At 32.4% G+C, this 26,965-nt stretch overlaps 4 protein-coding genes across 5 annotated transcripts; 2 read left to right on the top strand and 2 right to left on the bottom strand.

The window, feature by feature from the left end:
- The first annotated feature begins 1,802 nt into the window (after positions 1 to 1,802).
- Positions 1,803 to 3,925, top strand: LOC130811058 (U-box domain-containing protein 30-like). Its single transcript, XM_057677215.1, has one exon. The coding sequence runs from the start codon at positions 1,989 to 1,991 to the stop codon at positions 3,324 to 3,326; it is 1,338 nt and encodes a 445-aa protein (XP_057533198.1). The 5' UTR covers positions 1,803 to 1,988; the 3' UTR covers positions 3,327 to 3,925.
- A 3,705-nt stretch (positions 3,926 to 7,630) lies between these two features.
- LOC130811076 (lecithin-cholesterol acyltransferase-like 1) lies at positions 7,631 to 10,438 on the bottom strand. Its single transcript, XM_057677234.1, has 2 exons — positions 9,842 to 10,438; positions 7,631 to 8,877 (listed from the first exon to the last, which is right to left on the bottom strand). Exons 1-2 carry the CDS (start codon positions 10,246 to 10,248, stop codon positions 7,935 to 7,937), a joined length of 1,350 nt encoding a protein of 449 aa, XP_057533217.1. The 5' UTR covers positions 10,249 to 10,438; the 3' UTR covers positions 7,631 to 7,934.
- A 1,443-nt stretch (positions 10,439 to 11,881) lies between these two features.
- LOC130810189 (phragmoplastin DRP1C) lies at positions 11,882 to 24,218 on the top strand. Of its 2 annotated transcripts, XR_009040999.1 has the most exons (17): positions 11,882 to 12,252; positions 12,371 to 12,434; positions 12,534 to 12,638; positions 13,991 to 14,092; positions 15,373 to 15,423; positions 15,547 to 15,608; positions 16,751 to 16,841; positions 16,967 to 17,031; positions 17,120 to 17,314; positions 17,426 to 17,545; positions 17,627 to 17,697; positions 19,176 to 19,401; positions 20,024 to 20,074; positions 21,645 to 21,885; positions 22,045 to 22,184; positions 23,396 to 23,579; positions 23,659 to 24,218. XR_009040999.1 is itself a non-coding variant. In XM_057676163.1 (16 exons), exons 1-16 carry the CDS (start codon positions 12,121 to 12,123, stop codon positions 23,519 to 23,521), a joined length of 1,842 nt encoding a protein of 613 aa, XP_057532146.1. In that variant the 5' UTR covers positions 11,882 to 12,120; the 3' UTR covers positions 23,522 to 24,218. The 2 variants fall into 2 exon arrangements, 1 of the variants encoding a protein (XP_057532146.1); XM_057676163.1 differs by having other exon boundaries at positions 23,396 to 24,218.
- A 153-nt stretch (positions 24,219 to 24,371) lies between these two features.
- On the bottom strand, positions 24,372 to 25,987 carry LOC130810190 (uncharacterized). Its single transcript, XM_057676164.1, has 2 exons — positions 25,479 to 25,987; positions 24,372 to 24,676 (listed from the first exon to the last, which is right to left on the bottom strand). The coding sequence occupies exons 1-2, from the start codon at positions 25,827 to 25,829 to the stop codon at positions 24,497 to 24,499; spliced, it is 531 nt and encodes a 176-aa protein (XP_057532147.1). The 5' UTR covers positions 25,830 to 25,987; the 3' UTR covers positions 24,372 to 24,496.
- Positions 25,988 to 26,965: the final 978 nt, after the last annotated feature.

Here is a 26,965-nt window from a genome sequence, read left to right as displayed (position 1 = left end):
ATAACAAGTCATCCGCTCACCAGGTTTACTTTAGAAAAATAACCCTCAAAGATGAGATTATTAATGGTTAATGAATAGGTGGGATTATTGTAAGAAAATCATGAATAAGTTGGATCATTCTAAGTATTAAAAAAATAACATTGGAATTTTTTAAATAGAAGGTAAAAAATAAAACTTATGTTAGAATAAAATTAGAACATTGCCTGAAAAGAATGTTTATTTTTCAACTGATAAATAAGACCTAATTCTTTTACAGTTATATTTCTAAATCTATGAATTATGATGAAGAGTATAATACAATATTTGCTTTTACAATGAAAATATAGGTAAAATAATTATCAAATATCCCAAGAATATTTTGTTATATTTAAAGGTTCTTAATGAAGTATAATTTTTGGATTTTGGAATTCGTTAATTTTTAAGATTATTTTTAAATAAACTAATAAATTATTCTATGTTTCTCTAAGAAAAGGTGATAGAGGTAAAACTTGTTTTTTTTATTTAAATTTATAATAGCTTATCCGTGTACTTTGTTAATAAAAAACCATCGTTACGAAAAAGACCGTCTTTTTTAGAGACGTATCTTAAGTCCAATCCATTAAAGATTAATGCCTACTTATCCTATTCTTAATGACTACTTACATTATCTTTAATGCTTACTTACCGTATCCGTGATGCCTACTTTTAATATCTTAAATGTGTACTTATATTATTTTTAATGTTTACTTATAATGTTTTACAAAATATATAATGGACCGACCCAATTAAAGATGAACTTTCAAAGACACCGTCGCTCACAACAATTTTTGTAAAAAAAATAATAATGAGAAAATAACAACATTATAAAAATAAGTAAAATCACAAAAACCGGTAATCTCGGTGACAGTCAAATAGGATGCCAATGCACGTGTGGTTCACCATTTTCCAAGTTTGAATTCACCGGGTTTACCCGGTTAATCCCTTTACACTTTTTTCATTAATCGAGACTAAATTAAATTAAGATAATAACCCACTTTTCGACTAATCTCAATTTAAAATGATAAATTTGAATATATTCTAAATTTTAATTATATAAATATTAATTGTATTATCTAATAAAATATAAAATTTAGATTTTATTGTCAAATCAATATAAAAATATATTATACTCTTTTATTTTTTATTCTTTTCTTAATTTACTTTCAGATATATTTTTATTAACGCTCATCTTAAGGTTTGTCATTAGATTAATATCACAAATTATCATATAAGAGGGTGTAATTCAGATGTATCTTATATATTAGCCAAATAGTCCGATCATAAATCTATTAGACTATTTAAAATTATATGTTCAAAATCTGTCACAAAAATAAGTTAGTAAGTATTCCACTTTCCAAAAAAATAATAAAAACACAAATAACCAAAAATTAGCTCCATTTCCAAAAATTAACTCTTGGGTATTTCATCTTTATTCTCGCTCACTCACTCACTTAATCACTCACTTACATTTCACTATTTTCTCTCTCCTCGCTGCCATTTTCAGTCAAAGATTCTCCTTACTCTTTCTTCTATTCAAGATCTAAGATTAATTAGGGTTTTTCCCGATTACCCAATTTCTTCTCCATAAATCTATCCCACTTATCCTCAACAATCAGATCAAAGAAAATTATCAGCAAAAAAAGGGAACTTCTTCTTTTTTTGGGTTGTTGTTGATGAGAAAATAATTAAAGGGTTAATAATGATAAAGATGATGATGAAAATCGAGTAAATGAAGAAGAAGAAGAGTACCTTTTGACCAAAAAGCACCAAAAAGATGTCTCCTTTGATAGGTATTGTTGCTTGTTATTGTCATTGAATGAGTGATAAAGACTAAATTTTTATAAAAGTTGGAAAATGAAAGCTACTTAACCATTTTTCCCCCTTTTTTCCCTTTGTTTTGGTTGAAAATAATCATTAAATTTTGTATTCTAAACTATTTTGTTTCTGGGTTTTTTATATCTCTTTGTAAAATGCCTATGTACCAGCCAAATAAGGTGGATTTGGGTAGTGGTGGGCAGGTTTTAGATCTAGAAACTGCTGTGAAAGATGGGGTTTTAGGTGGTGGGTGTGTAGAAGAAGGTGGGTTTTCAAGCTTTGATGAGAAATTAGATCTTAAAAAAATGGTGGAAGAATTAGACTCCATAGAAGTACCAAATGTTTTCATTTGTCCCATTTCATTAGACCCAATGCAAGATCCAGTTACCCTTTGTACAGGACAAACTTATGAGAGGTTGAATATCATGAAATGGCTTTCTTTAGGTCATTTAACTTGTCCTACTACAATGCAAGAGCTTTGGGATGATTCAATTACCCCAAATAAAACCCTTCAACAATTGATTTATAGTTGGTTTTGTTCTAAGTATAAGGCTATGAAGAAGAGGTCTGAGGATGTTCAAGGTAGGGTTTTGGAGATTTTGGAAAATTTAAAGAAAGTTAAGGGTCAAATTAGGATTCAAGCTCTAAAAGAGCTTAGATTAGTTGTGGGTAATCATTTTTCTGCTAAGAAAACTATGGTTGATAATGGTGGGTTTACTGTTTTAACCTCTTTGCTTGGTCCTTTCACTTCCCATGCTGTTGGGTCTGAAGTAGTTGGGATTCTTGTGAATTTAAGCCTTGATTCTGAGTCTAAGTCTAACTTGACTCAACCAGCTAAGATCTCTTTAATGGTTGATATGTTGAATGAGGGTTCTATAGAAACTAAACTTAATTGTACTAGATTGATCCAAACTTTAATGGATACAAACGATTTCGACCCTAAATTGGTGTCGAGTTTAAGCCTTTTGGTCGGGTTGTTGAAATTAGTTAAGGATAAGCGAAACAACTTGAATGGTGTTCAACCGGGGCTTTCATTGCTCAAAATGATTAGCACCCATGAATGTGTTCGATGTTCGATTGTTAGCATTGGGGCTGTTCCGCAATTGGTTGATCTTTTGCCTAGTTTGAATGCCGAGTGCTTGGAATTAGCACTCTCGATATTAGATAACTTGGGTAATCTTCGAGAAGGAAGAGTCGCGTTAAAAGAATGCGTGCATACAATCCCGAATTTGGTTAAGTTGTTGATGAGAGTTTCAGAGAATTGTACTCAATTGTCGTTGTCTATATTGTTCGCGGTTTGTAAGTTATCGCCTGAAGAGTGTGCGCCTGTCGCAGTCGAAGCTGGGTTAGCAGCCAAACTTCTGCTTGTAATCCAGAGTGGTTGCAACCCAACTTTGAAGCAACAATCAGCTGAATTGTTGAAATTATGTAGTTTAAATTATACTGCTACAATTTTTATTTCTAAGTGTAAGCTTACAAGAACATTGCAATGAAAGTAAATGTTTGGTAGTAAAATTCTTTTGTTGGATATATCAAGTCTTACACACTTACTAGTTCTCCTATATCTTCAACAAAAAGCAAATTTGTTGAAGATTTATTGTTAAGAAGAACTTTTAAGGCCTTTTTGGTAGTCGGTACTAAATGGTGGAAATAGTAATGGAAAGTTAGTGCAAATTTAGTAGAAATATCTGTTGACAAGTTTAATGGTCATGTTTATTCTCATCCACGGTACAAAGCATGGGAATGACATGATATATATCATGAAAATTTAACTACAAACTATTCCCATTTTCACTATTTAGTACTGATTATCAAACGGGCAAGTGGAATGATTATCAAACGGGCAAGTGGAATGAGGTCTCTAAAGGAATGTGTATAAAAAGAGAGATCTCATTCCATGGATTTTTTTTGCTACTTTTATGTAATTGGTAGATGGTTTGTTGCACCATAGTCTTCTGAGTCGAGCAACATGGAACCACTCTTTGCACTTTGCCGATTGATTCGGTTCAGTCTAATGTGATTTGCTAATCTCCTCAAAAAGCGAATTATAGTCGGTTTGAGCTATCTTTAAGCCATTTTGTTGCAGATTCGAGTATTGCACATTATGGAGGGTGATTCTGGTGAAGCATTGGAATGGCAAAGATTGATGCTTTTGAACTGTTGTTGGATGGTTGAGGTTCTTAGTTTGTGTGAGTGGTGATGAAAAAGGTAGTTTGACTTACATAGAAATCTCTTCATTGGAGGTTAGATTTGTAAAGATAGTCTTACTTTCTTTGTTCCATTCTATTTGCAACTGATAACGATACTTTCCCACATAATATGTCATACTGAGTTGTAAGTATTTCTGAACCGAGATAATATTTGGTTGGTTCATGTTGAATGAGAGATGTTTCAATCTTATTTTTCAAGAATAAACATTTTAGATAGTCTTACTGAGTTTAGTGTTGCTAATCGTCTGATTTTGGATCTTCTAATGAAGGAGAGGGATAGTAAGGGGAAAGGAATAGGAAGACGTGGCTATCTATTCTTGTTAAAATTTGAGTTTTAATTCATAATTTAGTAGAATTACCCAAAAATTTGCATCATCAAGTATAATGTGAAAATATCATGTTTACTTTGTTGGATTATATTATAATGACTAGTTAAAGTTAAATTATAATTTAGTAGAATTACCCAAAAATCTATAGTTCATACTATAATGAGTTCAATAAAATAACTAGGTTAGATAATGACATAATATCATATATATTTTTTATATGTTTAACTAACAAATAATTTGTTTTTCGACTTTTGAAATTTCGTGATAAAGGTGTCCAAAATAGATCCGGCGATTCTATATTCATCCGACTTTATAACCGAATTCGATTTGACCCGACGTAATAACAGATTTATAATTATGTAAAAATCAATATGAACGCAAAACCCGATTAAGAACTGACCCAAAACCCTTAATTCGAAATTGACATAATGACCTAAATAAACGCTTGTACCTTTTAAGTGAAAGCTTCTATAATAGGCATGTTATGTGCTATGTTGGATAATGAGCAAGGGGATGATGATGGAAGGCTTCCACTAAAAGCAGGGAAGTCGTAATGGAATGGTCTAAGATTTACATGAATATCTTTAATCTCAATATAGGAAGGTGTATGATGACTTTGTAAGTTTGTCACCAATCAGAAATGATTACATTGTTTTCAGGAATGGGTAGGAGTGGAAGCCCAAAAGGAAGAATTCAATGGTGGAGTTGGATGACTTTCTCTAATCACTCTCAACTTGAAAATGGAGTTGTTCTTTCTGGTAATGATGACTTCACAGTATGAGACCTGTTTTGAGTGTTTTCACTCTCACCTAAGGCAGCATGTTGCTAGCCAGTGGGTCTTACTTTTTATTTATCTGGGTGTAAGTAGAGATATTTATTTGGGTGATGGAGTTGATTTTGGGTCTAGTGCTTTAAATAGGTTCAAAATCAGGTCTTGTGTCTACATTGATTTTTACATTATTTTAAAAATTATTTTAAAGTTGGGTCGAGTCGGGTTCAGTTATAAAATCGGGTAAATATCGTGGTATCAGGTCTGTTTTGAACACCTCTAAGTCTAAGGCTAACCTTATAAGATGGCAAGAGGGGCCTATAATAGTTAGAGGCCTATAATAGTATATTTAATTAACTAGAGGCCCTTAATTAATGTTTTACTCCAAGCCTATTCAATCTTAGGGATGACGGCTCTATGTGGGTCGAGTGTTAATTGTATGGATTAGTTAAATGGTTGAGAGTTTTTCTTTTCATTCTTGTGAGTTGTGATAAGGTTCAATTTTTACCGATTTTCAAAAAGATTAACTGTCTCCTATTTACATGTAGAGATCCTTTAAGCTACTCGGAATAAAAAAGTTGCATAAACTTGTTGGGATAGAACAAAGAAACTAGTAAGCATTGGATCACAGGTATATGTGGGGGACGGGAAGAATCTTTGTTAGTTTCATCGTTAACAAGGGTGAATTTGGATATATTTTTCAAATTTCACTTTAGGTATAAGCTATTTATTGCATTGGGCTAATAATAATACAATATAGAAATTAAAAGTAACCAAAAATTACTTTGTAAATGTAAAATGACTAATACTATGACCCTTGATAGTTAGAATTCTGGTCCGCTTCTATTTGCATAATTTATGACTTGTAGTATTAAATATAATTTCATTATTTTCTTTATGTAATCACTTTAAACATTTGATTTTTTTTCCATCTTGGTCTTTCTGGTAATAATGATGACTTCACAATATGTGACCCATCTTCATTCTGACTTTAGGCAGTGTACTAGCTTTGCTTGTGGGTCTTACTTTTGAGTTTTACCATATGCTTATCTCAATTGATGTGGTGTTCTTGTTTGTGACTTTGTGAGGTCCCATACTTTCACAACACTAATTATCTTTGAAAAGTTGACTATAAACGGATATTGATTGATTTAACCAGTTAAAAATATTGCTTGATAAGCTAGTTATTTAGTCACCTGTCAAGGAAATGTATGGTAGTAAATATATTATTGAATGTTATCTGTTTTTAGATTTTTTAAGTTTTTTATCCGTTATTTTTTATATATTTTATTTTTTCTATCTTTGAAGTTATCTCTCTTATAGTTAAAGTGCTTTACATTATATATTATAAGTATGTTATTTATGTGTGATTTATTTCCTCATCGCAATGCATAATTTAAAAAAAACTCATTTATTTCATTGAAGTTACATTTGATAAACTGTACAACATAATATTATTAGTATAAAAATTCGTGCATTGCACGAATTTTTTAGTACCGATATATATAAAATTTCTTAGTATCGACGTATATAATAATAATCAAATGTAACATTTAATACATTTAAATTAATTAAACAAATAGTGTCAAACAACAATAATGATTGTTTTTGATTCTTATTAATTTTTAATGCAAAATACAAATACACATGAAACTACTATTCTAAAACAAAAAAATACCCATTTTCTGAGCTTCTCCTTTACATTTCGATCCGATCTCATCAGTGCAATCTCATGTGTTACACTCTATAACTCTCTCCATCAACAACATAAATTTATGTGTTCAGTTTGTTAAAAATAAGAATTTAGGGAAAGAATCATCCTCTAGCATTTTATAATAATTAACATAATTTTTTGATATATTGTTCAGTTTTAAATATGTATCCAATTCAAATAAATCGTTGCATTTCAAATATAAAAAATTTACCTAATTTAAACTATTTACAAAAATAAATGTCCACAATAAAAATTTACCTTTTTTTTTTGAAGTGAACCTAATTATTATATTAAATCGAGATTAACCAAAATTTACATAATTTACTCTCAAATTGTACAAACACAAAAGATTTCCATGTCTTTTAAGAACAAATCCTACGAAAAAAGGAATCTAACTATACAAAAATTATGATCAAATTTTTTAATTTTTTGCTAATATAAATCAATTTAAATTTTTTTCATATTTTAAATTGATTATAAATATATATATATTTAGTTTAATTAATTTAATTTCTTTAATTAAGATTGCTTGTGAGATTGACATGTGTAATTTTATTAAAATGTATAATTATGCATCTAAGCATACAAATACAACATTTATGGGGTTTTAACAAGTGGAATTTTAGTTATGCATATCGAGTTTTCTTTTTAATTTTCTAAAGTAGACATTTGTTGCTGTAAAAAACAACTCATTTTGTTCTACTGTTTACAAGTAATAAAAAAAATTTATTGATTACATTGTTTTGAACGTGGTTAAATCGAGTATGAAAATGAATTTGTTGGAAAAAATTAGATATAAGTATAAAAAGTTCTATCGATTCTAATTAGTGTGCATGAAGTAGATAATGGATATATGAACTCAACCGTCTCATACCTACCCATTATCTTATTACATAGCAATTACATAAACGTCTTTTTCGTGTTCCTCTAATTATCATAGTCGATTTTAAGAATCCTTATCGTGCAATCCATTATGTTGTTACATAGCAATTTATTCTTTGTATTCCTCTAATTATCATAGTCGATTTTGAAAATCCTTATCGTTAAAATATTGAATCTGCCACTAGCGGCAATAATCTCTACATATTGCTTACTATTCTTGTTTGTTGCTCCTCAAATGAACCATCCAACTTAAGACCATAACTATGAATATCAGAAATCACCCTTAAAATCTGATCAAGCACTTTCTTATGACTTAATACATCGGTATGAGAAACCCCTTTAATATTAATCATCTCAATTGATTGATTCTTCTCATTCATCCACTCAGATTGAATTGCTAATAAGCTCAACAAATTCACTGTTCCATCCCCATCACCCCATTTTATAGAAGGTTGCTTATCAAAACCCTTATAATCGTAAAACAAAGTTTCAGGTGTATCAATTCCGCTGCCAATTATGCAGGTTATAGGTACCTCGGGTGCCTTTAGTTTCTCGACTAAAGGCAAAACCCGAGTTTTGTAAGGGTGTACCCCTTGTGGAAAACCAATGTCCTTAAGAAACTTGGGAATGTCATGTGATGTATAGTTGGTATATGGTGTGGTCACTAAAGCGGTAACATTCCCAAATATCCTAGGACATGGCATAAGCCAAAGGTTACTTTCAGAACTTCTTTGTTCTTCCCTTACTAGTAAGGGCTTTACTAAGGGCACCCCTAGAGTGTACCCTGATGCAAATGTGAGCATCTCTTGGACTGTTCCGGCCCATGGTGTCGACAATGCGATGAAATGTTTGATGAATTTTTCACGCCAAGATTTGGCGTTGCGTATGAGTAATTGGTGGGCATATAAGCCTCCTAAGCTGTGAGATAAAAGTATTACTGGTTTTCCACCATTTGAAGAACTAGCTCTTTCAATGAGATCTTTGAGGTCTTTAAGGTACTTGGTACCTATTTTTGATGGGTGCCCTTCTGGGGCTAAGCCATAGCGAAAATCATAGGGTGCTCCAAACAGAGTTTTGCCTTCTTTGTATCCAATTTCTTCTAAAGATTTCACTAATGGTGCCAAATATCCTGATATTAGCCTGTTCATGCCAACAACACATTAGCAAGAGCAGCAAATAAGTAGCTAAATTTGCGGGATCTGTCAAGAAACCAACTCAACCAAAAGTTTAACTGGGTCTATCAAAAAACCAATTCAACCAAAAATTTAACTTGATGGTTCAGGCCCCAAGATATGTATATATATATATAGTATCGAATACCAACTTAACGGAAAGCCATAGGTTTGAATCTTACTAGCTCACCCCCTTATTAATTCAAGTGGGATATTTAGCACTATTAATGAAGATGACACGTGCTACATTTATACTTTGAAGCTTAAAAAACTCTTGTTTAAGGAGACGTGATAGATTATTAACATACTTTCAAGCCACAAGTTTGAATCTTCCACCTCTTATTAGTTAAGTGGAATGTTTAGCAACATGTATGAAAATGACACGTGCTACATTCATTCTAAAATCTTTTACCCCTTATTATTTCAAGTGGTTATAGCATCAAGTATGAAGAGGATACAGGTTGCATTCATGATTTTAAGCTAAATGATTATTTATCAATCACTCTTAATAAGTTGTATTGTACTTTTAATTTCTAAATTATAATATAGTTATGTGAGATCTTGTTTGATTCGTTTCAGTACAAGGATTATTAATATCAACTTATTATAACTTTTAATTATGCAAAATTAAAGATAATATAAGAAATAGCACACTAACAACTGTGCAATGGAACATTTAGGTTGAATACGATGATGTATCATATATTTTAAACTACAATTATTAATTTAAACTTTTGATTAAGTTATCTACTCAGCATTATTCTATCAAATATAAAAATTAGAGGCGTTCATTCACGTCATCAAGTAAATTTTGGGTCGGTGTCCACGAGTATTCGATTACAAGGTCGGATAATTATCGGATCGTCGGGTTTATTTTTTACACGCCTCTAACAAAAACAAACAACATAGTTAACAAAAGATGAAAAACTCACTTGAGATTAGGATCAAGGTACAAAAGGGATTGAGTAGACCCAAAATGAGGAACTCTAGTCTCAACACCAGGAGCATTTAAGTAGTCATCTGAATTAGAATCATAATATAACATCATTCTTTCCGCAAAACATTTGGTATACGGCGCAAGTAGTACACTTGCGTCGAACCAAATACGGTACCAACCGTCCTTGTCCTTATGGAAGGGTCCTGGGTACACCCTGCATATTAGGCTCGACGGCTTGTAATTAGTCGTCAGCCGTGCTTCGAGTTGGTTCCCTCCACTTCCAGGAACTAAGATTATTGGGTGCAGGCTCGTTGTCGTTGCTAGACATAGGACGTGTAAGTGTAACATTATGATGATAAATCGGACATAGTTCGTATAGGATTGTGCTAGTGATCCCTTCATGATCGAGCATAGAAGGATTTGAGGTGTATTTTCATTGTTCTAGTGGCTTTGAGATGTGGTTGGCTGGATTGGTTAATTGTGGTATAGAATGTGTCAACGTATGCTAGTCTTTTTTGTTGGTTTTATCTTGCGTGGACTAATTTTTTGTGCTTTTATATGATCGAATTATTTTTAAAGAGAGTGTTTGGATTGGTTTTGGGTCCAAATTTAATGACTTTAGATCCAGACTCAGATCTATTTATTTTTCTGAGATCTGGATTCAAATTTGTTTGATCTAAAAAAATTAAATTTTAACGTTGAAAATTAGGACGAATTTGAAACGAATTCAATAGGATCTCAGACATATGACCATTCTGAGGGATGGTGGGAGGGTTGGGGTAGTGTAAAGGGTGGTCGGAGGGTTTCGTCTTTTTTTTATAAAAAAAAAATCATATAGTAAGAAAGCCAAAGGTCATTAAGGTTGGTCAATGACCATTAGTAGGTCATTTTGACAAAATTCAGTAAATTGGCCTGAATACGCAAGTTAGTGTAAGTTGGTGGATTGGTGGTTGTAACTTGTAACTTAAAAAAATTGAGGTTGTAATTTGCAAAAGCCCCTAATTTGAAGGCTTTTGTTTGCAAATTAATCTCTTTAAAATTAGTGAATTTTGCCGGCAAACCTTATATCGAATATAATATTTTTTATTATAGGATAAGTCGAGAGAATGAGAGACTTAGGTGAGAATCGAACCCATGACCTTTTCTGAAATATGGGTACTTGCTCTCCAACTTATTTGAGACTCGATTTCATCAATTTGGTATTAAATCGACCATGCTTGGTTCTTTTTTCAAATTGGATAGGCTTAGGAAAGTGGAGAGAATGGAGAATCGAATCGAATCTATGACCTTACTTTACAAAATAGTACATGTTCCAACTGAGATAAGACCCGATACTTAATTATTACTTTTTTTTAAAAAAAATTGAAGTGCTAGAAACTTTTGTTAGGTAAGGAGGAAAATGAAAATCAATCATTTTTATAGATATAAATTCTTATGAGAGACCATCTCTAATTGGGTCGGTCCATTATATATTTTTTAAAATATTATAAGTTAATTAGGCATTAAAAATGATGTAATTAGACATTTAAGATATTAAAAATAGGCATTAAAGATACAATAAATATTTAAAAATAATGTAAGTAAACATTAAGAATACGACATTAATTTTTAATGGACTGAGAATGAAATACATATATCTCAAATAGATGGTTTTTCAAGAGATTAACTATTATATAGATGGTTAAAATCAAATCCATACCACTGTGATACATGTCAAAATCTTAACCACTAATCTAACCCATTATGCTTGACCACAACTTATTCTTGATTATTCCTAAATCGATCTCACATTAAGTCTATACTAAAACAAACTTAAGTGTCCAAATATAAATTTGAATGAAACTTAATCGATTCATAACGGACACTATTTCAACTTAAAGAGGACATAGGAATTTATCACTTATTAGCACTAAATCTTGTATTTATGGTATAATATTGTTAATAGAATTATTCTAGGCTAATTACTCGTAATTTTAATATTCTCTTATTCTTTTGCTGTAATTTTGATATTGAGTTTTGTATTAAACCAGCAATTACTTAATGAGAAAGGCAGAGGACAAATAGCAATTCATTCCTTGTTCTCACTTCAGAATTTCCCATCTTTTTTTTTTCTCTTATTCTTCTGCGTGAATCTCCCCAATTTCCATCAGATTCGCTCGCCAATCCCCTTCTCCATTTCTCTTTCTCCCCTTAATCTGCATTCTCACTCTAAACCCTGAACAAACTCAACACTTTCGCGATCACGAAACTATCTATTCCTGATTCAGATCAGATATGGCGACAATGGAGAGCTTGATTGGATTAGTTAACAAAATCCAAAGAGCATGTACTGTTCTTGGTGATCATGGTGGTGAAGGTCTTTCTCTTTGGGAAGCTCTTCCTTCTGTTGCTGTCGTCGGTGGTCAGGTCTCTCATCTTTCCGATTCTCATTTTTATTGCTCTAAATCAATAATGTTGATTAAAATTAAATTTGTATAAGGTACATTGTTTGATCGATTCCGAATTTTTTAAATTGAAATTTCAGAGTTCTGGAAAATCATCTGTTCTGGAAAGCATTGTTGGAAGAGATTTTCTTCCTCGTGGATCCGGTACTGATTACATCTTTTTCGCATTGATTATAAGGATCTAATGTTAGATTCAATTCATTGATTCGGATTATAATGCTGATTGTTTTTTTGGATTTGTAGGAATTGTTACACGGCGGCCGCTTGTATTGCAACTACACAAGATCGATGGTGGGAGTGAATATGCGGAGTTTCTTCATGCACCGAAGAGAAAGTTTTCTGATTTCGGTTAGAAACTTCTGTCTTTCTGATCATTTTTCATTGTTATTTTATGAAATCAACCACAAGTTCGATTGACTTTAGTTTTTTCCTGATCTGCATATCGAATATAGTTTTATTAGATGATGTATATGTTGCTGCGTGGCTGGTTCCTGGTGGTTATTGTGATATTAGTTGTTGAGTTTATTAGATACTTAATGAGATACTGTTATTGTTCTCTATTTGTCAATGATTAAGGATGATACAAGATGATAATATTTACCTCTAAAATTTTAAAAAGTTGCTTTAGTTTATAATGCTACTTGACTTTATATGTAAACTATAGAGGTTTTGTAAGAGTTTGAATGAGACAAGAATGCTCTATTGAATTAGATTATTTAGAACTGATCATATGATAAGAATTACCAAATTATTGACTTCTACTTACTTTCTGCTGATTGCTTTTCTTTAAACTTCTAAGCTTGTTTCTAAGTTTAGAATACCAACTTTTTCACTTTGTACTTATTGAAATTCAAATAACAAACGTGATCTTCTGGAAGAACAGAAACTTGTCTTGGAAAATCTTTTTTTGGAATGTTGAGTGTTTGAGGAATTCTTTGTATTCAGGGATAGGCTAGAGAATCCCTACCGACTACAGTTAAGTTAAGGGAAGGGAATTAATCCTCCGTATAGGAGGGAAGGGAATTAATCCTCCGTATAGGTGGTGAGAATGAAACCATTGTCATAAGGGTGAAAAAGGGAAAGCTCTCAACAATTAGATTAACCTATGATTGACAGGGAAGATCAATTATATTGTAGGTATGATGTTTTGCATCAGCCGTCTAATGATTCTACTCGAAAACACTTTACTCTAAAATCTCATACCTCAGCTACATCTGACATGATTGATAAGATGGATCACCTTTTTATCAGGTACAAATGTCTTTTGTCTTCTGGGGGTTCTGTGGCAAAATTTGTTCTTTTGGCAATAGATAAGCTAGTGGGATAGGGTTATAGAAGGGCTGCATAGTTTGCTGACTCTGACTGCTTATATTCTTGGTAATGGACTTGTGTAGAATGATTTTGTCGTAATTAAGTTTCATATCTCATAATGCTCTGCATCGCTCTCTTACATTTACACTGATACTAGGATCAAAAACACCTTATTAGATATGTAAATTTTTTTAGTTTCTAAAGATTGAGTACTACCCTCGGCTTGATTGTTATGTCCCATCAGTTTTCACTGTATGTTCAATAGACCGTGCGTATAAGAGGCTCTATGTTATTGGCAAGTTTTTTATTAGGAGACTTTGATAGAGGTTTTCTCGTCTCGTGCCTTTTTGCTTATGGATGTTACTCTAAACTGTAATTTTCCTTTGCAGCTGCTGTCCGCAAAGAAATAGCAGATGAAACTGATCGTATCACGGGAAAGACAAAGCAAATTTCTAATATCCCTATCCATTTAAGCATTTATTCACCACATGGTATGCATTGATTCTGTTTTCCCCATAATTCAGCATGCTGACTATTGACTAGTAGTTGCTTTACTTAAGCTCTATGATATAGTAGTTTCTTTAGTTCATTTTCTATTTTGTTATAGTATGATAGCTTTTAAAAATCTTTTGCAAGACCTACTTCCTCATGAGGCTCCGAGTACAACGTACCCTAAACCCCCTAAACAAGGTTTGATCCCATGATCTAAGATTTAATTCATGGGAGATGGGATAGCTTTAAACTGAACCACCCATTAACCTTTCTCAAGTACTAAAAATTTGAATTGTACATTAAACAAAAAATGCTGAATTTTGTGATCTAGCTTAACATGTTTGAAGTACAATGGAAATTCATGATATTACTTTTGCAATGATTTTTGATCTTAATGGACCTTCTTTTTTTTGAATTTTCATATTGGAGTTATATCTCTGGAATACTTACCAATTTTATGAAATTTTCCTAAATAGCAGTCATTGTCATCGGTATAAAATGGAATCTCAAAATTAATGTTGATTGTCATAATGAAGATAGAAAGTAACAAAAAATGGTCTTTGTGCTTGTCATATTGTAGACATGTCTTTCAGACTTTCATTCTTGATTTAGTTGTTGAATAATATTAAATATTACAATCTGTGGTTTGCTGTTTCTTGAAAGTCGAATAAATCAGAAATATTATGGACTTCACTTTTCTCGTCCTAGTGAAAAATGATTATGCTTTATTATAGAAAGACTACAATCAATTTTGTAGGTTTCCATATTAAATACTCACTATGTTTGACTTCCTATGCACGCATTTGACCATTGATGTCTTTGATTATGCATTATTAACAAGTAACAATTATGAAAACTAAATGCCTTGAAAATATCAGTTAAGGCAAATCTAGCAATACACCTCACAATAATGTTTTGAATATATATCGGGAAACATTTATGATCAAAGTATGTCAAAATTTAAAAATGTTGCTTGTATTATAAGACAGAATAAGTATCATGAAATCAATCTCTGGATAAACATCAAATAAGATCCTATGGTGAATTTAGCAGCTTGATGCCTTGATTTTATCCTGTAGGGTCTTGGCATGCTTCACCATACAATTAAAATAACTGAGTAGAGAATATGTCTTTTACTTGGATTGTTTTCCAAATACAAATTACAAAAAGATGTCTATTCACTATTTCACTGTTTCCTGTTTATTGTAGTTATGATTGTACATTCTGGTCTTGCCTTTTAAAAGTTAATGCTAAGATGTTGTTTGTCTTTCCTTTACAGTTGTCAACTTGACACTTATAGATCTTCCGGGACTCACAAAAGTTGCCGTAGGTAATTTTTTGACTAAACACAAATCTAATGCATGCATTTATTTACAGTGGATTGCTTTGGTATAATATAACATTAATGATATTTTCTAGTAATCTTTTTTTTGTCTTATCTGATCTACTGCAGAGGGACAATCAGAAAGTATTGTTCAAGATATTGAGAACATGGTTCGCAGTTATGTTGAAAAGGTACATAAAGTACACTTTACTTGATGCTTATCGTAACTGGGGAAATTAGATGCTGATCAAAGACTTTAAGGTTTCTGGTCGGCTCTAGACCTAGTGATACATGTTGCTTAAGTCTTCTTTTCATCTCTTTGACTAAGAAAAATTTGTTGAGAATCATATAACTCTTTTTTGCCCTCTGGGAGATTATAGCAATAAAGTGGATAATTTTTTTTAATTTTTTATGTTAGTTTCTACCTCTTTTGATGCAGCCAAGATTCAGTAGTTGAAGAGATTTGAATTTAGGTAGTCATGAAGAATATGATATGTAGTGATTATCGAACAACCATTTTATTTAGTTCATCTGTTTTGACATCACTCTATTCTAGAAGCGTCAAAGACTTGCGTCGTCCTCAATTATCCTTTATCCTCTGAAGTATGACCTTGGTTGGGTCTTCCATCTGTTATCAAGTAATTTTGGTTTTATTTATGTCTGTCTTCATGATGGGTAATGACTCATGAGTGGTATGGTTAGGCTGTCATGTGCTAGTTGTCATGGTGGTCTTTGTGTTATTTACACACACCAACCTCTATTGTGAAGATTAACAATAACAACAACAATGATTGGGTCGGTTACATGAACCAGTATATAATTTCCAATGGTCGTCCATATGGATTCTTCTATTCCATTTATTTTGACTTTCTACCATCTAAATTTCTAAGTTTAGGTCATTCATATCCTTTTCCACTCCAATCCAAGGCATCTTCGGTTTTCCTCGCTCTCTTTTTAAGTCTCTTAAGCTCCAACATTCTATCTTCCTTACCGATTCGCAAATACGCCGTCTTTGCACATGCCCAAACCTTCTTAAATGATTCTCTTACATCTTGTTCTCAATATTTACTACTTCTTAACCCTTTTTTATATATTCGTTTCGAATTCTATCCCTCAAACCATGTCCGCTCATTCATCAAAACATTGTTTAATATAAGTTGTTTTTCGTGTTAACGTGCTAGTCATGGTAGACATTTTCTGTTTGGTTTCAATGTATGACTATGAGAAAGTGGTAATGCAGGCTCTTACAAGGACAAGTTGGATGTACTTATCAGATCTTTACGTGTAAAATTATGATAGCCATATAACATGATTTTATTTGCCTCCTCTGTAGCCAAATTGCATTATACTTGCTATTTCTCCTGCCAATCAAGATATAGCAACTTCAGATGCTATAAAGCTTGCGAGAGATGTTGATCCTTCAGGTATACTAGATTTTGTTGTGCTATTTAATTGCTTTTAGCTGAAAATTACTTCAATGGCACTTTTCCAGACACTATTGATTTTTTTGGCCAATGCTGATGCGATGAAATATCTTGTCCCTTTGTAGGTGAAAGGACATTTGGTGTGTTGACAAAACTTGATCTGATGGATCAGGGTACAAATGCTTTAGATGTAAGATCTCTTTGTGAATTGTTTGTTGATATTATCTATACACTATTAAGGAATAGAAAGATTACGAGTTTCTGCTTCATATACAAAGGTTCTTGAAGGAAGAGCATACAGATTGCAACATCCCTGGGTTGGTATAGTGAACCGTTCACAAGCTGATATCAACAAAAATGTCGATATAAATAATGCGCGTAGGAAGGAGAGGGAATATTTTGAACATAGCCCAGAATATTCTCATTTAGCTCACAAAATGGGTTCTGAATATCTGGCCAAACTTTTATCTCAGGTCAGATTATGAAGCTCACACTATGCTTCATCATGTTACCATAATTTTGTTTATTGAATTTGTAGTACTCTAGCAAACCCTGATGCTGATTATCTTATTCTTTTCAACCAGCATTTGGAGGTTGTAATCAGACAGAAGATTCCAAGCATCATTGCCCTTATTAACAAGACAATTGATGAAATCAATGCTGAATTGGACCGTATAGGCAGACCTATTGCAGCCGATGGAGGGGTAAATCTACCGTCCAGTTTTAACCTAAATGCCTCTTAAATCCTGCTTTGCATAGCTGATACATCCTTCACAAAAATGCAGGCTCAATTGTACACAATTTTGGACATGTGTCGTGCATTTGATAGAGTGTTTAAGGAGCATCTTGATGGAGGGTAAACTCTTCAATTCTATTCAAACAGTGTCACATACAATAGTTTTGGTTATTTTTCACGATACATTCAGAGAGTATATCTTGATCATTTGCTTTATTCTTAGCCACCAAGATTTAGTGTTGCAATTTTTTTTGGCTCGGATAGGATCCACATTGCGAACTTGAACTACATACGTTATACATCGTTTCTTTTTATACAAATAGATTTCGTTCATAGAATTAACTAGTTTTTAAGTTGGTGCGTTTTACAATTAGCCTAATAGAGTTCACGTAGCTAAGCTTTTTTCTACTATAGCTTAGTCAAGACTAGGAACATTTTAATTTTCTAGAAGGTAATGAAAATAATTGTTCCAATATAAATTAAATTATAAATGTCAAACTTCAATTCAGGTCATTTTAATTTTGTTGAACTGAGTTTTATTGAACTAAATTTGTTTACCAAATTGAACTTATATTGTTGAATTAAACTTAAATGGGTTTTTCTCTTGTTTTTCTTTGCACTATTGATTATTATTGAACTGAACTTATTTTTGCTGACTTGAACCTTTTTTCCTGAATAGAACTTAATATTATTGAGTGTTGTGTTTTGTAGTGAATTGAACAAGGCCTTTGTGGAAATTTAAGATATGATGAATATGTCTTTATCTATGATTACAATTAGTACTTCATTATAAATTTATCATAGCCATGATTGTTTCCTCTTATTACGATGGGGGCCAAAGATTTTTAGTTCGATCTCAAATTATAATAGACTATATGGAAATGATAAATTGAATCATGTGCACTTTTTTATATGTGAAATTACAAATGATGCTTGCTTTCAAGGGTCAATCGGAAAAATTTCTTGGTATCACTAACAAAGGCAAGGTTGTGTACATTTGACCCCCCAAACCACGCCTAGGTTTGAGCCCCTTAATGGTATTTAGGTATTGGAATGTTGTTGTATGTTGGTCATAACTCATATAGTGAATTGTATGAACCTTTTCTTTCTTTTTAAATAACTTTTTTTTTTAAAATTAATCTTTTTGATTAATACTCAGGAAAACTAATTATATTATTTGTAGCATGTCAATATGTGAAAGCAATGACATATGATGGGCACATCTGATGTAAAGGAAATAGGAAGTTAATTTATTAATAAAGATGAAACAAATAATCATTATTTGTTTAAAAAGATAAATTGTACCAAATTGGAAGTCAATATTCCACGTTGAATGTGATTTCTAAGCTATCTACAATGGACTCTCACCTATAATGACACAAATCATGTCATGGTTAAATTCCTTTCATGTAACACCTACATTTTGTTCCATGAGTGCAAGTTTTAGTCAATAATCGATGTTTCCATGGTATTGAACACTACTAGTATTAAGGGTGACTGCTGATAAAGAGAACATGTTCTCCGTGAACTATCTTTGCTTTATCTCAATTAGACTAAATATCTTGGCTGCATAAGTTTAAAGACAAATAATATTGCAGGAGACCTGGTGGTGATCGCATTTATGGGGTTTTTGACCACCAACTTCCAGCTGCTATGAAAAAGCTCCCTCTTGATCGTCATCTCTCAACATCGAATGTTCGGAAAGTTGTAGCAGAAGCTGATGGTTACCAGCCCCATTTAATTGCTCCTGAGCAAGGAATTAGAAGACTCATTGATGGATCTCTTGGATATTTTAAAGGCCCAGCAGAAGCAACTGTTGATGCGGTAATTTTCTTTGTCTATAATGGACTTCAGTATGTGAAGAAGGAGACATGCAACCATTAGTATCAACATGTAGCTAAAATATTTAATTTCAGAGTTTATGATAAGTAATTTTGTATGTATAAATTTACTTATTGTACACTGAAATTGTCTAAAACCAACCTAAATTTTATATTTTCAACTTATCATCTTATCTTTTTTAAAAGAGGATTTTTTTTTGGTATATACTTGAAGGAATGGATGATTGGCGCAATTAATTGGTTTCATGTAACCTGAGAAACTGAAGTGTTGGGAATGGAAGAATTCTAGTAGATAATGGTTATTGATTCATAAATAAATTTACTTTCATTAATAACAAATGTGGTCTTTTTATTAAAAGTTAATGTGTCTTAATATTGATCTGCAAATCAATAGCAATAATGAACCTAGAGTTCCTCGTTGGTATTCAAGGAAGGCAAACAAAATAAAGGACTGAAAGAGAATCCAAATGTTTGTGTTGGTGATTTTCCACCTTTTCCACATTTTCCACTTTTGAATCAACTCGTGTTGATGCTTTGAAATTAGCATGAGAAATTTTTGCTAGAATTTTTTGTCTTATTATATCTATTAAAACTTTCCTCTACAGGTGCACTTAATTCTCAAAGAACTCGTCAGGAAGTCAATAGCAGCAACAGTGGTGAGTAAATTTTTAAGAATAAATATATCTATGCCCACAAAGACAGGGACTGTGTAAATGAGAAAGAAAACAGAAACCATGCAGTAATACCTATAATCATGGTCTAATATTCCAAATATTGGGCCCTAATATTTATCTGTTAGGCGACAGCCTTGAAATTTGGATATCCATTGTCTACATTGCCTGAAAATGTAAGGACGGTTTTGAGTCATGAAAACTATTGTGGCTTTTTAAAATTATTTAATTTATTACTCAAGTCCTTTCATAATCACACTACACGATTTAATATATATGCATACATATAGATACACACATATCTACACTTTATTTTATTTATGTTCGTGTGATTTTGTGTGAGTATGCTCTTCCTAGAGAACTCATGTACATGCAATAATAATTGTACACTTTCTTTCATGATTCTTGCATAGGCATGGGTAACCCATCTCGTAAATCACTAATCAAATAGAGCTAGCAATGGTTTAGATTGGTTCCGTTTAGGATTTTGGATCAAAAAAGTTCCTTGTTGGGATTTAGGTCAATATTTTTTGTGAAAACCTACCTTTTTTTTTTTGAGTATTGGGTTGGCTGAGGGAAGCGGAGGGGGCAAATAATTGAACTCGAGACCTTACCTAGGGAAAGTGGTATAGGCTCCAATTGAGACATGACACAATTCTTGTGAAAAGCTACCTTTAAAAATTCTCGTATTATATATCTTGCGAGAAACTACCTTTTAAGCATTTTCTATGTGAAAGACTTACTTCGTCATATTTTGAGAAGTTGACTGGAATTGAGCTTTACGTTTATAAATTTCTTTACGAAATACTACCTTTGATGATTTTCTTTGTGAACACTACTCCTTGTATTCTCTTGCAAAAAACGTACTTTAAAAGGTAGGGATAGTATTTTGAAAAAAAGAAATAGTATGAAAGATAGTATATTGCAAAGAAAATATTATAAAAGGCAATATCAAAGACAAGTGTAAGAAAGGTCGTAGTTTGCAAAGAAAGTTAAGAATAAGTAGCTAAACACTTATCAACTCCCTTGCCATGGGAGAATGATAAATGATACTCCTTCAATCCCTGATTTGTCCCATATACTATTTAGTTTTTGTCCCATTGAGTTTGCTTCATTATTATTTTTGTACATGACTCCACCTATAATACCCCATCAAAACTTACAATTATTTGTTATTCCTACATCAAAACCTATAATTATGCCATTAACGACATGGCTCTTTCTACAACACCTCACCGAAATACCCACTTGGTCACTTTTCCATTTTTCTTGATCTTTGTGGCATCCCCCGAGAAACAATCTTAGGGGATAGAGGAGTTTTTAAGATAGTTTCTCATAAAAAAAATTTTTGAGGTATTTCATTACAAGTTTCCCTTCAAATCTTTATGCAATGTTTTCAAAATCCAGGCCTAGTTTTTGGCTTTTTCAATTGTTTTTGAAGAGGAAATCAAATAGTATTGATTTTACGAGAACAAGCTCAGGGTGATCACGAGTTAGAAGCTAAATTTAGTAATCAGGCACCAAGTTTCTTATTTTGATATGTAATGTGCCACAGGAGCTGAAGCGATTTCCATCACTTCAAAATGATATAGCTACAGCGGCTAATGGTGCACTGGAAAGATTCCGTGATGAAAGCCGTAAAACTGTCATCCGTTTGGTAGAGATGGAATCCAGTTATCTAACGGTTGAATTTTTCAGAAAACTTCAGCTTGAACCAGAGAAGAATAGTGGCAATAATGCCAACCAAGCAGCGTCCAATTCTGATCGTTATACTGATATTCATCTCAGGAGAATTGGTAAACATGCTAATTATTTTGCAGTGGTGCTGCCATATATGGATACATTGTTGTGGTCAAGTTTCTTGCTTAATATCATAGCATGTTGCCATGGTTTTTTTTTATTGTAATTTATTATATATGCTAAATGATCGCTAATTTATTTTCTTCCCTTCCTAGGATCAAATGTCTCAGCTTATGTTGGTATGGTTTGTGACACATTGAAGAATTCTATTCCAAAGGCAGTTGTTCATTGTCAAGTCCGTGAGGCAAAAAGATCACTTCTCAACCACTTCTATGTTCAAATTGGAAAGAGAGAGGTAAAATCTGCGACATTTGACATTGCATATGATAAATTCTATTCATCAACACCATTACTTGGTGGTTTTGGTGATGACCTTATTTGCTTACTGGGGGTAGTATCAATGGTGAGTTGTGACCGTACCACCTTTTGAGCGGCCTGCCCTTTTTTCTCTTAATTTCCGTTTTTTTTTTCTTTTCTTGATGTTCAAAAGAAAATTATTGGGGTTGGAACTGCACTCTTTCGATCAGAAATGCTTGTTCTTGGACAAGTGATATGTTCGTTGTACTATACAAGTCTGTTGGGGAATCCAGCTATAAGATACCTAATCTTTAATTAGTCAAACTACCAACAATGCTGCTTAGACTGGTGGGCTAAGTATTGTTTAGTACAATGGTATATGGAACAATGGTACTAGTCATACTACTATAAGTTGCAAAAAGGGAGAAGAAGCAATGGTCACAAAAATGAGAGAACAAATGACACCCTCAGGATTAATGAAGCAAACAACAAAAGCAATGCCAAAACCTTAATCCCAACAATACGGGTTAGGAAGTGCATCTTGTCGCTGTATGTCTTGTGCCCCTGCTAATTGCAGTTCCGCTCATGACATAAGATGTGACTATGTTTTCTAGTTGTTACTAACCTATCACAACCGTTACTCTTTTATCTGTGCTTGGGACTTGATGCGAAAACATTCGCTGATGAATTTTATTACTGAAGCAAACAATAAGGGAAAATTTAGTGTCAATAAATGAGCACTTGATGTAAATTGGCATCTTATTTGGTCAATTAAACTGACTTCACCACTGTCCAAGTCGGACTGGTCAAAGTCCGCTCGCAAATGTTGGGAGCTACTAATACAGTTGTATTTTTCTGTCTTAACTCATGAAAACAGCCTCCTTGTTTCTTACAATGGCAAGGTTGTGCACTTGCGTACATCAACACCCGCCCCCCTACATTGCCCCGGTAAGAGCACCTTTAACGACACTGGGGTAATGTGATATTGTTATTTATTAATGGAAGTATAAATACTTTTGAATTTTAATATGACTTTTATAACGCCAGCTCTCTGTTTGCTAGAAAAGGTATTCTTATTTTATCTGTTTCAAACCTGTCAGTAGAAAAGTCGGAAATAAGATATGTTGTGTAGTTAAAATTGGATCTTGCTTATGCTCAAATTCAGTTTGTTTATGATTTACTCGTCTAACTCCACGAATCTATATGCAGAAAGAACAGCTCAGTGCCATGTTGGATGAAGATCCTGCACTCATGTCCAGAAGAGAATCGCTGGCTAAGAGGCTTCAGCTCTACAAGTCAGCAAGGGATGATATTGATGCTGTAGCATGGAAGTAAAGACATACACGTCAGTCTTTTAAGCACTCACTATCCCTGGGATACCGTCTTTGCAAAGGTGAATTTTCCTCCAACAAGCTAGTTACGAAAATCAATCTATTCACAGGTGTATTACATCCCTGGGACGATTCATGCAGCTTTAGGTAACCGACTTCTTTATTGAGCAACAATTACGAACTATAGAATACAGGCGATGGAAGATCTTTGAATTTGGAGATACCATATTGCTTATTACATTACCTGGATTTGTTTCTCACCTTCAATTGTGATTGTAATTCTTTTACAAAAACAACATAGCTATCATTCAGACATCTAATGTGAAACCAAAAATCAGGGAGTATACTTCTAAATTGTTTTGAGTTTTGACAAATTCTTTTCTAGTAATGTACAAATTTATCAAGATATAATACATTCAATTATTTTTATTTGTTTAGCTGCTTAAGTTGAAATCTTGATGGACCTTATCCAAAGATCTTTATCAAATGTAAGAGAATTGCATACCTAAACAAATTGCTAGATCATTTAAGATACTGCAACCCTATCTAGTTTCGGATTTATTTTGATGAATATGGCACACTTGTGTACCTGATTTTGCAAATGACAAATTAAAATGTGCCTCGAGAATTATTAATATTTATGCTTTACATTGATGAACCGCGTTTCTGCTTTGGGTCAATGTCAAGGATTTGGAAATAAGAGGCGAAACTGAACACACTGTTTAATGCTCAGACGGGAAAGTATAAGCATAATCAAAACACGTCATTGCATAGTGTTCAAGACTACGTCCTTCTGATGCTCAAATCGTGTATTGTAAGCGCTTTCGAGTCACGTACGTAAGTGCGATCGAACAAACATCGGTAAATGCATATATGAATTCTATTGAGCAGGTTCAATACACAATTACAAGGAGTTAGGAAAGAAGGAATAGTTATTTTTATTTGAACAAAAACTTGTACAGTGCAGTAAGAAGTATGATTAGTTAGAGCGGATTCGACTTAAAAATGTCTCCCACGTCAAACCTTTCTCAATATACTCAATGTTGGTTGGGTTTAAGGGACCTTTGATCCTGTCTATCGTCTTAATTCTTGCTCTTTGTGGAACTACGCTTTTTGTCGGATCTGATGAAGTTTGGTAGTTCAAGCATGACGAAAAACCCTACAATTATTATATTTCAAATCTCAGTGTTTCACTACAATAACAAGAATAAGTGACTTTCGAGTAGACATTGTATTACCTTAATTTTATATTAATAGCTACATTTTTCCCTTTTTGAGTAAAGTGTAGCTATTAAAAACCTGAGGTAATATAATTTAGCTTAGAGCAGAATAAAATACACTTTAAAATTTTAGACCCTATTTTTATTATATTTTTTTCGAAATTATGAATCCTAAATTGCAAGTATATCAAACTAAAGCTGTATTAACACAAACTAATGTAAACTAGTATAAGCTCATTACTTTGAGATATCCCATATCGTTAGACACCCTATGCATGCCCCAAACCTTCTTTGAGTACGCTAAGAAAATATTTTGTATAATTTTTAATAATGTACAATTAATAATTGATTTAGTACATTTATTATATACTTGTATTTTTAAATAATTAGGAAAAATTACTAGGAATAATACTATAATTTTTTGCTTATTTTCTTATAATAATAACTTTTGATTAACCATAAATAATACCAATTATAGGGTGTTTCCGTAGAGCATTTCTAACATGTTAAAAATAAAGCTATAGGAGATTATATGACAAAAAAAATTGGTAAATTAGCTAATAAATTAAAGTTAGTATTATTATAGGAAAAAAAAACCCTAAGTTGATGTTATATATGGTTAATCAAAAGTTAATATTATTATATGAAAATTGACGAAATATTATATTATTCACGATAATTTTTTTAATAATTATGGTAGTTGACTTTAAAAATGAGGAGTTTGATGATTTTTGACCATACCTTAAAGATAACAATTTCTACTAGTTGATCATCAAGTATAGCCGTAACAAGAAGAGCTTCATCTCTCGATGACTGACTGTACATTTCCAGCAAGCCTATTTCTTCATTGTAACCATAACTATCTTCATCTTCATCGTTGTCTTCGTATCGAACTCTCCTTCTTGCCCTGCAACATATTCTTATGTCAATGGCAATGGGCCTCTGTATAATACTGATGGAATTGTAACCAAAATTGCCAGTAAAGTTTGGACAAGAAAAATAAGTATTATTGTGACCAAATACATTATAGGCTGATTTGAGATTTGATGAATTAAGGGAAGAACATAAATGGGTTGTGCTATTGATCAACATTAGACAATGGAATTGGTTATGTGGATATCAATTCATGTATTTCCTGATCTCAATGAAATATGAGGATAAGGTTGTGTAGATGTTCTTTTATTACTCACTTTTGATTTTTACAAGGTTAAGCACACCTTGTAGAAATAGCTAGAGATCCGAAAGCCTTATGACTGAATCCAATTTGACGCAATATCAAAAATGATTTGACAATTATATAACAAACAATGTGAAAATAAAATCCAATTAAGTAGATATGTATTAGTGTTTTGAATGCACCTTTTGAACTCATGAAATGTACCTTTTAAGCTTATAAAATGTGTCTTTTAAATTATTTATTAGTGTTTGTAATGCGCCTTTTGAACTTTATAATGTCAATAATTAGAATGAAAATAAAGTAGTTACAATATTTAAGGGCGTTGATAAATTAATTGGTGATTTAAACATTTGAGAGCAAAAACTGGATGCTACAATGTGGAAAAATCTTACGAAATGATCAATTAAATGGAAATTAACCAGAATTTAACGGAAAATGCTACGGCAGTTAGATAGTGCATAAACTGGATGCTACCATGTGGAAAAATCTTACAAAAATGCTATCACTGGCGTTTCATAAAAATTGGACGCTACCAAGTGGAATTTCCTATTAAATATATGACTTGATCAATTATCCAAGTTACATATTTATCTTGCAAAATCAATTTGGATTGATCACTCACCTTAACGCTATAAGCACACATTATATTATATTAATAAAAAATAATAAGTAATCAAACTAATATACTAGCGTACAGTGCTATTTTTGACAATTTTGGAGCCCTAGGCGAAACATAAAAAAAGGCCCTTGTATAAGTAAAATTTTGGTTTTTTTCTTCAACTATATATCATATAATTTCTCTTTTTTCCATCATATTAATGTCAAATAAATATACAAATTTAAGATCATATAAGGATTAGAAATTATGCACAAACTAATTTTTAATGATAAGAATTAACTCAATTTGAGCCTTTTATAAATTGGGCCCTAGACAGTTGCACCTCAAAACTACTATCAGGAACGGCTCTGCTAGTGTATTGTACAAGTATCTTACTAAAGGTGTTTAATGTGCTAGATTGGGGAGGATCGAGATAAATTCTTGGTGGGGCAA

This window comes from Amaranthus tricolor, chromosome 4 (genome assembly GCF_026212465.1).
Source record: "Amaranthus tricolor cultivar Red isolate AtriRed21 chromosome 4, ASM2621246v1, whole genome shotgun sequence".
Taxonomy (NCBI): Eukaryota; Viridiplantae; Streptophyta; class Magnoliopsida; order Caryophyllales; family Amaranthaceae; genus Amaranthus; species Amaranthus tricolor.
This window is presented reverse-complemented; position numbering and strand designations above follow the sequence as displayed.